General features: G+C 40.9%; 1 protein-coding gene across 6 annotated transcripts in view; it reads left to right on the plus strand.

Moving 5' to 3' along the window:
* The window catches only part of CABIN1 (calcineurin binding protein 1), a 102,088-nt gene that overhangs the window by 66,549 nt on the left and 23,194 nt on the right, over nt 1–12,345 (plus strand). For all 6 annotated transcript variants that reach the window (XM_065033698.1, XM_065033701.1, XM_065033700.1 and 3 more), the window contains 4 exons: nt 6,192–6,355; nt 8,362–8,458; nt 9,216–9,857; nt 10,321–10,395. In XM_065033698.1, the coding sequence (XP_064889770.1) occupies nt 6,192–6,355; nt 8,362–8,458; nt 9,216–9,857; nt 10,321–10,395 (978 nt within the window). The remainder of the gene's footprint in view (nt 1–6,191; nt 6,356–8,361; nt 8,459–9,215; nt 9,858–10,320; nt 10,396–12,345) is intronic.

A 12,345-nucleotide genomic window follows, 5' to 3' on the forward strand; every position in this document is an offset into this window, starting at 1 on the left:
TATCGTAGACATGTGGCATTAAATTAAATGAATCCCACATGTTGTGAAAAAGAAGAGTTTGCTGATGTCTGCAGGGGGCTGATGCAGGAGCCCCCCCAGTTCTGGGCACAGGGATGGACTGTGCCAAGCTTGTTTCATGAGCTCTGGGTACCATCTGCATCTGATGCCAGGCAGTCTGGTTGTAGCAGTTACACAGAAAAGATCTAAGCAGAAAAATCCCCTTAAAACAACAGAAGACTGACTGTTAAGCAAAACCAGAACCCCTGTCAGGCTCTAGATGTGCCCTGCTAACCATTTATTCTGGCGGTAAAGAAATCATCCTCAGCTGGCCCCTGAGAATGCCTAAAGAAATGCAAAATCATGGTAGAGATTTCCTGATGAGGGTTTCACATTCTTTCACTGGGTTTCTGCCTCAAGTTATTTGCTTATTAGAAGATCTAGAAACATTTTGTATTCTTTGGACTTCTGTGTTTTATATCTTTCCGAAGAAAGAGTTCCAGGCTCTTTCAGACAGGGACAGGACATAACCCAAAATGTACCCCAAAAAATGACACTGAAGTAACAAATGCACAATCAGTGGGGTGTCTGCCCAAGGCACCCAGTGCGGAGCTGCGGAGGGAGGGGACGCAGCGCTGGCATCGCCTGAGCAGGACTGCACCTTCAAAACTCTTCTCGCTTTCTTCTGCCTTTCCGTTGTAGCTGTGGAGTAGAGCAGATTCTTTACATATATATATATATATAGTTTAGTTAGCCATTTCCCTTTAAAAAGAGATGATGTGACTTTATGTTGACATCGTTGTGGAATCACATGGTACATGGGAACCATCTGAGTGAAAACTCCTCAAGCCTCCTCACTGAGTCAACAAAACCCTCCAGATTGTGCCTGGAAAAGGGCCAAACCCAGTGTTTCACAAGGGCTATCTGTAGGCCTCGTTTTCTGTTTCACTGATTCCACCTGAACTTGTAACTCATCATCTTAACGAGGCATTTCTGCCCTTATGTAATTGCTTATGCAGCGAGGACATGACTCCCTTTCCCTTCCTCGTGTGTATGTGTCCCTGACTCATGCTCACACATAATAGTCTCTCCAGGGGTATGGCTTGGATGTTCTTTCCGTAGGGTTAAAACCAATTTAATGTCACGTCAACTGTAAAATTATCTTTCTAGAAATTGAAGTATTTTAAATTTAAAACTCTGAAAATACATTGTATTTTGAAGAGAGAAATAAAGGGTGAAAATTGTTCATTATGTTTCTTTATCAGTGTATGAAAATTGGAGCATGTGGAGCATTTTAATTTGTCAATATTTTTCCTGCTGCTCTCTTGCTGAAATAATGCTGCAGAATTCCACGGTTCTTCCAGGATGCAGACGTGCTGGTGGTTGACTTCCAAGTGGGTGTGTATTTAAAAAGAAGAAAAAAAGAAATGGACAATGTTTACCTTGTAGTACTGGGAATCCTAATCCTGCTTGGTTCTGACTTATCAAAAGGAAGCTGCTGCAGTTTTGCCTTATTTTGGTTTCCTTTTCCAGGCTGATGAAATGTCATTTATTTGTTATCGTACTATTTTTTTTTATATATTTTGTTACTGTACTGTGTGAACAAGACTAACAGTAGGTGAGGGATGCTGCTTAAATACTCTGAAATGTAATATTTTTCTGAAATTGCCCAAGTTACAGAAAACAGGGGCTGCTGCTTCTTCCTTGATTCTACAAGTCCCCGCAGCTAAGTATTTTAATATTCTGAATATAGCTGCTTTCATTTCTTAATACTTTTGTCCCTACTCACATTCCCGTTCACAGAGGTGGAATTGTTCCCTACATACTGAATAGCAGCGTGGATGAAATGAGGAATTGAGGAAGAAAAAGAATAGAATTGTCTGTAGAAAAGAAGAAAAGCCGAAATTAGGTGATGGAGTGAAATAATAAGAGCTACGGGAGCATGTTAACATTGGATGAGAAAAGGTGGTTTGGTTGCGTGGGGAGGGAGCAGCGGTTTTACTGGTGACGCTGGAACTGGCAAGAGGCCGCATTGACCTAAGTAATGCGAAGAAAGGACCTGAGTAAAGCCAGGAGTACTTCAGTACGTTGTGCTTAACCCTGTATTAAAACAGATACTTAACAGAAAACCTTTAGGAAAGTGTGAGCTTTCCAGGGATTATGCAGTTGTGCTTAGTGCAGCTTCTGCTTTTAAAATGTTGTGTAGGTTGTTGCATTATTAATTGGTGGCTTCTCTGCCACACTTTGTTAGTTGGTTTGCTAGTTTTGTCATATTTTCTGACAAAATAATATTGAAATGAGATTTGTTTTTACTAAAGGCTTTTAGTAGGACATTACTGAGGCTGCCAGATGACAAAGTGTTTGTTTTTGCTTTGATCACTTGAAGGCAGCAGTGGAATTGTTTGTTTTATGTGGTGCAACTTGCACTTCTGGGACCCCTTGGAAATAAGAAGAAAAAAAAAAAAAAAGAGGAATTGAATAATAACTAATTGTAGGTCTTTATTTATAGCAGTAGTTTTATGTGTTTGCTTCTTAAATGTGAATCGGATCATCTGAAGAAGCATGAGTAGCATTTCTCCATTTCGTTCGGAAGAGAAGCCGTGGAGCACTGAGAGAGTAAAGTTTGATCTCTGCTTAGAAAATGGCTTGCGGGAGCTCTGCAGCGTCAGCAGCACCAGCCCCTGAGAAGTTTTGGTTTTGCTGAGAACCGCCAGCCCTTCCTCCTCGGAGAGGCATTCCGAAACCCCAGGGAATCCTCTCCCGTACCGTTCTGGAGTGAGCAGCGTGGAGGAATAATAAGCGCTTCCTTCCTTTCTGTTTTCAGTGACTGAGCTCGAAAGTCACCAGGTCTGTGGCTGTGCTCACACAGCCCCGCGCAGCACTGGCCTCCTCACCCTCCCCGAGCCTTTGGTTCTGCAACAGGAGGCTCTGCAGCAAGTTTCCTGCTGAAAAAGTGTCACCAGGAATGTGGTGTACTGACTTAGTTATTCAGTTTCATACTTAACGTAAAGCTCAGTATTAAATAATGCACAGAATTTTCTCATACTCGTAGGTTTATTTTTTCTTAGCAGCGCATCTCAGGCTCGATTCCCCCGCCCCCAGCTTTCGGTGTTTGTGTAGTCAGGAAGGCAGCTTGATGTTTTGGATCTTGAAAGGCATTTTGGAGTTGTTGGAAGCGTCTCACTCCTTCCTCTGGTTTCGTGTAAACAGCATCGCTGGCTCTTGCAGAAGGGAGAAGAGAACCTTGCAGCTGCAAACAGGAGCGGGGCCTTGGATGCAAAATCCTTTTGGTGGCCAGAGCCGGAGACATTTTGTCAAGTGACCCGAGTGGTGATGATCAGCAACAAACCACTTCAAAGAACTGCAGATGGTTGTCACGAGGATCTGCACCCCTCTGTGTTTGTACTTTCACGGGAGATATTTTACTAACAAATCTGAAAACTTTAGTCAAACTGAATAACACTTTTCAGTCTCCTCTGCAGTTATTTTATTATAAGCCTTACATTTATAACTTTCTTAAGTTTTGTTTAAAAAAATATTTTAAAGAAGTTGCAGTATGCGATCTGAATTCAGAATTATTCTTCCTGAAGGTTGTTAATGCTTAGGAAGGAAAAATTCATGCCTGATGGGCTCAGTTAAACTTCTTTTTGGGAGAGGTTTGGTTGAGATAGTTTCTTTACTCTCTGACTCCAGTTGTAGCGTTAAAAAGAATTCAACATTGCTCATGAAATAAATTCTGATAAGCTCACTTTAACATCAGTGTTTTGCATATTGCTTAATAAAATTGCAGTGGGTGGAATGAAGATTGTTCTGACTCCCGATGGCAGGCTGGTTTCTGCTTTTGGCTTGAGGCTGCATGTGAAACAGGCAGGTATGTAACATGGGCCGGTAATCTTGTTTGTTGCTGTTCTTCATTTGTAGAACTGCAAGTCAGCACTTGAAAAGTTAGTGACCTTCCTTTTAAATCAGCCTTTCTTTTGCAATTGCGATGATAAAGTAAATGTAAACACCTCTAATGTGAGTTTCAATTTAAGCTCTTCCAGTGTAGAAAGGCAGAAGAGCATCATTCCCCAAAACACACAGCTGTGCAGCTGTCAGATGGACTTTGTCAGTCGCAGCTTTCTCTCTGCATTTACCACATTCTGTCATTGCACATGGTTTTACTGCATTAATGTAATTTCCGGGGTAGCATTAAAATGTATACATGGGACGTGTGGGAAGGAGTCGTAAAATTATTTTCAGCTGATTCCAGATACGGCATCCGAAAGCTCCTCCAAGTGATCTGCCTCCTTCAAATGAAGGATGAGATAATGCTGAAAAAGACCAGGAACCTCCCTGTTGGCCGTCTTCCATTCCTACAGCCTGCATCTCCCTTGACCATAAATTGTTTTGTATAGTTACATTGGGAAGTAGGTTGTTGCAATGTGGTGCTACCATGAGACATGTGGTTGGTTTGGGATTTGGCAGAAGTCCAGTTTACATACGTGCAGCGAAGGAAAAAATATCAACTCCGTAATGTGTGTTTCATCTGTAGCCTGAAAGTCATTGTATGGTTTGGGGGAAGAAAAAGCTTCTCTGTTTGAATAAAGTATGTGCTGTTCTAAGGAACTGTTACCTGCAGGATCTGTACGTGCTTGAGAGCTCTTGAGCAGATGAGATGCCACCAAGCCACAGAAGGTACTTGTGGAAGTTGGTAGTTGGGGACAGGAGGCAGTGATGGTTGTGCCGGGGGGGTCACCCGTGGGATGGTTTCAGGTACCTTCTGGGAGCGGGAAGCTGCAAAAAAAGTTTGAAAGCAAGCTTCAGGGAGTGAAGAGGAAAAATGGCTTTTGCTGTGATCACTAAAGAGTAAGAATAGAGAGCAAGAGTAAGAATAGAGAGCAAGAGTAAGAAAATTTGGCAGAATAGTCTGTGCATTATAGGTGGCTGAAGTAATTCTTTCCTATTTGAAAGTATTGATAGTGTGTGGTGTTTTTTCCCAAGTTGCTACGCATCCTATGGAGTAGAGCTGCAGATTGCCTGATGATGTGCAGGGTGAGGGTCCGCTGTAGGTCACGTGTCATTTGTGATTGCAGTAATCATTTACTTTGCTTCCACCTTGCATTAAGTTCTGAAGAATTTTGCTCACACTGAAAGTAACGCTAAATATATCAAAGCAAGACCTTCAAACAAGGATGAAAGAGTAAATATTTGTATATCCTGCTCTCCAAACAGGTTTGGAAAGCAGAATTCATTTTTAGGCAGGTGCTCGTGTTGGTGAGACTGTTCTTTCCTGCATTGTCACAAAATGGTATAAATGACCAGAGGATTTTCATCATACAGAGCTGCTGCAGGAGAAGCTTCAGAACCAACTAAAGCACAAGGGAAGGGTTTGCGCTGATGTAACAACAGCTTTTGTGAATGAAAATACTAACAGGCAAGCGTAGTAGTGTTTGCATTGCATTTTTTAAATATGGTTGACTAATGTGCTGACAGCATCCACGTTAAACACCTAAAAAAAATCCTTATTAGACTTTGCAAAATCTGAGCTGACTAACCATAATTAAATTATATTTTCTGTCAGTCTCCAGCATTGCTCCTCAAAGATTCCTTTGTCCCAGAAATTTCATTATTAATGGAAGGCTCAGGATGTGTGCACAGGTATTTGAATCTGCCACTTGAAAATGGATGCTGCTGAGGAATCTGATGCGATCTGGTTAGTGCCATGGTGAACACTGGTGATATCAAGGCAGTAACCAAGTTCCTAAGACTTTTAGTTACAGATTATTTGAAGATAGAATCTTGCTGTGGCTGCACAAGAGCAGCAGCTTTCAGGCCAGGAGAACTTACAAATAAGTTACTCCTTGTTTTATATGGTAGTTGAGCTTTGGCTTAGGAAGGTGAGTTCACAGATGTTTAAGAAAAGTGCACAAGATAATTGAAGCTTTGCTCTACTTTTTTCTCGCCATAGTTCACAGGCACATTTAGAAGGTGTGCTGTGGCTTCTGCAATCCGCCCTTGTTTGCTACTGGCAGGAATCTGTTGACTTTAAATCCAGATCTCCGTGTCTGAAGGACCACAGCGTTTTTCTGTCCCTTATTCCCCTGACCCCCAGTGAAATTGAGTCTGCTGCAGAACCCAATTTATATTATAAGATCTCTCCTCTTTTCAGTTGGATCCCTCTTTAGGAGTTTCCTCTTTTCCTGTCCCTGTAGGGAATCTGGCGCATCCCCGTGGATGAGATCGACCGCCCAGGCAGTTTTGCATCTCATATGAACCGCTCTATCGTCCTGCTGCTCAATGTGCTGTCACAGCTGAAGGATTACAACACCTTGCTGAAAGTCTCATCTATGCTACAGAGGACCCCTGATCAGGGAAAGTATGAGATACTTCTTTTAATCCATTACTTCATAAAGCTTTGAATATATTTTGTTCACTGTGTGAATGTGTTATTTAAAGATGTTATTAGTTTAGGAAAGAAGCCTTCAGACACATTTCCTTGGGAAAGTAGTGGAATGATGATTAAGTTTTGTCAGGATTGCGATACCATAATAGAGTCTAGAATTCTTCAGCATTTTTCTTGGTACTTGGAGCAGCCACACAGCCTTGACAGGCTTGCAGAGGTTTTCTGTCACATGGAGGGATTCGCTGGTGGAACGGAGCATCGTGACCTGCACCCCTCGGTCGGCTATTGCGTAAGAGCGATGACCAGTGAGGGAGGTCATGGCCCAGGCATCCTGCTGTAATCCCCCATGGGCTGAACAATGGTTATGTGCCTCTCGGCAGCTGATGCTATTTAAAAAGCTTATCCTGTTCAGGGGTGATCTAATTTTAATTGCATTAACCTTATTTAAGAAAAAAAGAAGCCATTTAGCGTGAGCTATATATGGATTCATATCAATGGGAAGACCAAAATAAACATCTAAGGAAAACATTGAGGTGATTGAGGTAAAATTCTAGTAGCTTACTGAGTGGGAAATGTTGAAATTAGTCTCTGGAAAATGCTTAAGAAGTTGAACTGAAAGATTAAGGGCAGTAAGTTGGAGGCATTGAAGGTTTCTTCACGTGTGTTTCAGTGTGAGCGCATGTGAATTTGCATAGCTTGTATGTCTGGGAATATGTCACCACATGTTCAGCAAAGTCGAAGCCAAAAATACTTTGACTTTTAGCATATCAGAAGTACTGGACCATAGAAGGTTTAAATTCTGTCCTAAGCAAGCTCACAGTTGTACTAAAAATATTATGTTATTTATAAGTCTAGACTGAATTTAACAAACAAGTAATATGACATGTTGGATCAGCCAGTGCCAGCCATGGTGAACTGCAATTGTTGCAGGAATTTATAAATGCAAATATTCTGGGTGTGTCTGGTATATGCCTGTAACAACCCTATTTTGAAAAATAGGGGGAGGTTTAGCTGAACTTTAGTTATTACTGAACTAATGAGGAGTCAGGTTTCTGTATCTTTTGTCTGAAAAAAACATTAAATTACCCAATTAATGTAATACTGTAGAGAGAAAATATGTTTATGAAAAATGTTGGCTTTTTGGCTAAAATAGTACCCTTCAAAATTATCTGCTTGATTTTTTAGCCAGTTCTGAATTAGAAATTCAGTTTTCCATTAAACTCAGGTTGGATTGATGGCTGGAGATATTTTTCCTTGAAAGTGGACTAAAGCATTGTGTCACAATACACTGAAGTTACAATGTTCTAGTCAATTAAATTAAGCTGTAGAGTGAATAAGTTTTACACATACAATATTATTTTTTATAGTACTAAATAGGAAAAAGGGTATTAGCACACAAGTGTTTTAGCTCTAAAAACCCTAGATTCAAAGTCAACTGGTATGACCAACGAGAAAGGATTTGCTGGTGTCCTTAATCTCACACACACGTTTTATCCAGAACATGAAAATCACCTGACAGTTCAAGATAGCTTTGTGTGACTAATACTCTTCTTCAAGAAAAGGTTTGATAAAGCTAGTATTTGGGGGGCACAGGAGGCTTGGCCTAAGAGAGCTGTAATTCTGGTTGTCTGGTTTGCTCTGGGTTTGGTGGTTGTTTTTTTTTTTTTTGTGGTGTTGGGGTGTTTTTTGGTGATTTGGGTTTTTCCTTCATTTTTCCCATTCCATCTGTGTGTAGGTAGTGCTGCCTTTTGCTTCATGCGTTTAATCTTTTGATGATGGTGGGGAGGGGAGAGTTATATGGAAACAGAGCTACCAGTGTTAGATATCAGTATGTAACTGTGTATGTTTTGTTTGCTTTCTTCTAACTTGTTTAAAATTTGTTGTGGTGGTGTTTTTTGTTTGGTGTGGTTTTTTTAAATGTCCTGGTTCCATAAGCTTCCAGCAGTTACCTTAATTTGTGTTATCTCACTATGGCACAGGAAGTACTTACGTGATGCAGATCGCCAGGTTCTGGCCCAACAAGCCTTTGTGCTCACAGTGAAAGTCCTGGAGGACACACTCAACGACCTGACGCAGGTAAGGCTTAGATCTGAGGCTGGAGGGCTGGGTTATTATCACTTATTTCTAATATCTTTTGTTTATATGTGACTGCATAGAAAACATTCTTCCAGCATTATTTTCCATTTTTGAAATCCAGTGACAAATACTGAGAAGGGGTTGCAGTAAGTTTGGTTTGACTGTCCCTTAAATTTCAAATGATGGTCGTTCCATGGAGTATAAGAACAGCTACATTTTCAGGTGGAGTTTATTGGGAGCTTCCTGTTGAAATGAACTGAGATTCCTCTTGCAAAACAAAACCAGACAGCTAGATATTGCATGCCTCACCAGTTTTTACTGCTGGTTCCCGACAGCACCACACCTGCCATTACATTTAATTGTAACTTAGATTTAGTTTTAAGAAGTCACTTAGACACTAATCAGTTTGATCAGGTTAAGATAACAGGAAATTGGAAGTTTAATTGGTAAACACATTCAAGGAGAACTTGTTCTAAGGGTTTTCCAAGTTTACCGAGTATAGGTGTAACAAAGTAAATGAAAACATCCTGAAGAACACTGCAACTCTGTGTATGTACTCTGTACTCGCTTATTTAAATACTTCAATTGTAAGACTGGTTGCTTGGATTAATTGATATTCAGGAATGAAGAAGAATGAACGTGGAGTAAATGCGTTTTCTTCAGCAGTAAGGTTAATTGTCAGTATTCTTGGTAGCCATAGCTGTACTCAAATGCTTTCAGATTTCAATGACAGAGAAGAATTACTTCTTTTATTAAGGTCTCAGAAGATCAGAGTTCCAAGTCTTGTAGCCTTTCTTCAGGAAGGATGACAACAGACGTCTCTAATAAAACTAGTGCTGAAGAGGGGAAAGATGTCCTTCCCAAAAAGCCAGTTTTATCAGATGGAGTAGTACATAGTACTGAAAATGGAGTAAAGGACGTGACCCAGGGACAGATTCCCAATGCTATGGACATATTGGAACAAGAGGACAAGAATGACAAGGAAAGTAAAGAGCTCCCCAGGCCTGGTTCAGTTGAGCCTATGGATCTCGATGGATATTCTGTTGACCCTGAGAAAATCGATTCTTCATGTAGACGCAGTGAGCCAGAGCGTCTGCAGTCTGGCAGGACCTCAAAGGAGCGAGCTCCAGAAAGCCGGACTACAGAACTTTCTTTGGAAGAGCTAAGTATCAGCTCCAGACATCAGCAGCAGGCAGCTAAAGGAATAGTTCACACAGTACCTATGGAAGAACCTGTCCAGAGATCAAGCAGGAAGAGGAAATTACTGGAGGACGTCGAGTCTGGGAAAACACTTCTGCTCGATGCTTATCGAGTGTGGCAGCAAGGTCAGAAAGTTATGGCCTACGACCTGGGTAAAATTGAGAAGATCATGTCTGAAACGTACATGCTGATTAAACAGGTAAAGTGTTTTATTGTTAATTGTAATTTCTCTATGTGACCTTAGACATGATTATAGAATAACAATAATTTGCAAACCAAGCAGTATAAAATTTGCCCTATACCTGTTTGAAAGTCGGGGAGATAAATATCTCCTGAAGAACCACTCTCTCGGCAAGACCACTGCTTGGGGGTAGAGGAGGAAGTAGGACCCTCCGTGTTTTGGAACTAAATTTCTTAAATCAGTTAAGAGCCGTAACACCAATTATGTGGGATTTGTTCATGCTAAATGTTAGTTTGAATTAAGAGAGAGTTGTATATCTTTGAGTATACACTCCTGAATAATGTAGGATCACTGTTCTGCTGTAGAAGTGCTGTTTCTCCTCCTTACTCATATACTCTATATCCCTGTTTCATCTGAATTGAATTTTATTTATAGATGAGCTAAGTAATTATGACTTCATTAGTTGTGATTTTGTGTTCAGGTGGATGAAGAGGTAGCACTTGAACAGGCAGTCAAGTTTTGCCAGGTGCATATGGGAGCATCAGCACAGAAACAGGTAAGCTCTGAAGTCCCTGGCTGCTTGTAACATGCTTTTGTTACTGAGTCTGTACAATCAAGTCTGTCACTGAGTGTTTGCAGCAATTGGAAATATCTGCTTTCCTTGTGGTGGTGTCATCTAAGATAAGTGGAGTCACGGTAGTGCAGGGAGCTCATCCCTTTTGTTAGGGTCAGCGTTACTGTTTCTGTCAGGCTTGAAGGACAGTTTGGTTGCCTAAAAGCTTTTGGGGAAACCCCATACAGTCTTCAAATTGAAATATTTATGGCACACTACAATATTCTTAATGTCCACGTCATTCCTGAGCATTTCATGCATGATAATGAGTTCTCTCTGACCCCTAAGGGCTAATAATCTCAGCAGCTCTTCCTTTGCTAATGTTGCACTCTGCTCTACAGGTACCAAATATCTTTTATCTCAACTTGCATGCTTGAGAATCTGATTTCAATTCTATTACATTACTCAGTTTGTTTTTAGCTTGTGGTTTCTGGTTTATTCAGCAAACAATTTAGGCCTTTAAGGGATGGTTATCTATCAGTCGTTAATGTGAAATCTTTAAGAGGTAACCTTACAATTTGCTTTTTGGATGTATTCACCTCTTCAAAGCTACTCAGCAAACTGGCCTGCATCAGCCAAGTTCCTTGCTGGGCTTTCCTGAAGGTTCTGGGTATGTGGCTGCTGTGCCAGCTCTTCCAGCAAAGTCAACAGTTACTCAGGCGTGTGGCAAAACATCAGAATAGTGAAAAACCTGCACACAAACTGATCTGAAAAGTAGATAAAATAGGTGAGGTAGTGCATAACTGCACTGGAAGTGATGAGATTTCCTGTTAAATTACTTGAAATACAACATACCTCTTAATGTGATGCACTTTGAAGCTTGTAACCTTCCCTTTTAGGAAGTGGTCCCAGCTACTGAGATTATCACATTCCACAGTCTCATTTTCCTCCGTTTCTGGCAGGATCCTGTACGCCATGCGAAGCTGCCCTACTGCTAGTATAGCACACTGAATTAGTGTGGAGACACAGGAATAGCTGCTCTTGTAGACATCTGTCTGCTTTCAACAGACTGAATCCTGTTTTATTTTAAATTGGCAAGTATTTGCCTTCTGTAAACAAATGATGTCATGTATAGAGCTGCTGCAGCCCAGGGAAGCGCTTTGTTACTGGATAGTTTGAGTAGGTTTGCAGGGCCTGGGGTTCTTCAGTCACTTATCCCACGAAATTGACAGTCAAAAGAAAAAGAAGTGGACACAAGCCTCACCTTGATGTATGTCTTTCTCTGCTGGCTGTTGTATTTTACAGTTCCAGGCAATATATGGTTTCTTTGTGGAAGTTCTCACTTGCAACTAAAATTAGGAGTTATTTGAATTAGGGCTTTTCAACTTTCTTCCAGACCAGCCGGAGTTTTTAACCTAAATATTTAACAACTCCATTGAAATCTTTTTACATGCCTCTTCAGGCATAAGCAGGAAACAATACGGCAATCAGTAAACTGAATTTGACAGAGTGGGTTGTTACACTTTTGCAATGAGATCTAATCTCTTTAATAGCTTGGCAATACTGTGACCCTTTCAATTGACTTTAGAAATCCTCTGTAATCCTCATGACTGATGCAATGTTAATGTGTATTGAGCCAATGAGACTCTATCATCTTCCTCTACAAAGTCACCTAAATACATGCGAAAGTGGCTTAGAAAGGTCAGCTCCTGGCTTTGAAGGAGGCAGAAAAGGATGGTGGTACAAAACCTCACTGCAATAAGCTCCTGTGATCCTGGAGAGCTGTTGAAATTGAATTATTCTTTATTGAAATATGCAACTCACTGAAGAAATTAATGTCGATATGCTGTCATGAGATCTTGCATAGCGTGGTGGCAAACCCTGCTGGTGCCAGGGACGGAAGATTGTGTTTCAGAAAGGGATCCTTTATACATGTGGCTGCTGTTCATAGTT

The sequence above is a fragment of the Columba livia genome, chromosome 17 (genome assembly GCF_036013475.1).
Source record: "Columba livia isolate bColLiv1 breed racing homer chromosome 17, bColLiv1.pat.W.v2, whole genome shotgun sequence".
Taxonomy (NCBI): Eukaryota; Metazoa; Chordata; class Aves; order Columbiformes; family Columbidae; genus Columba; species Columba livia.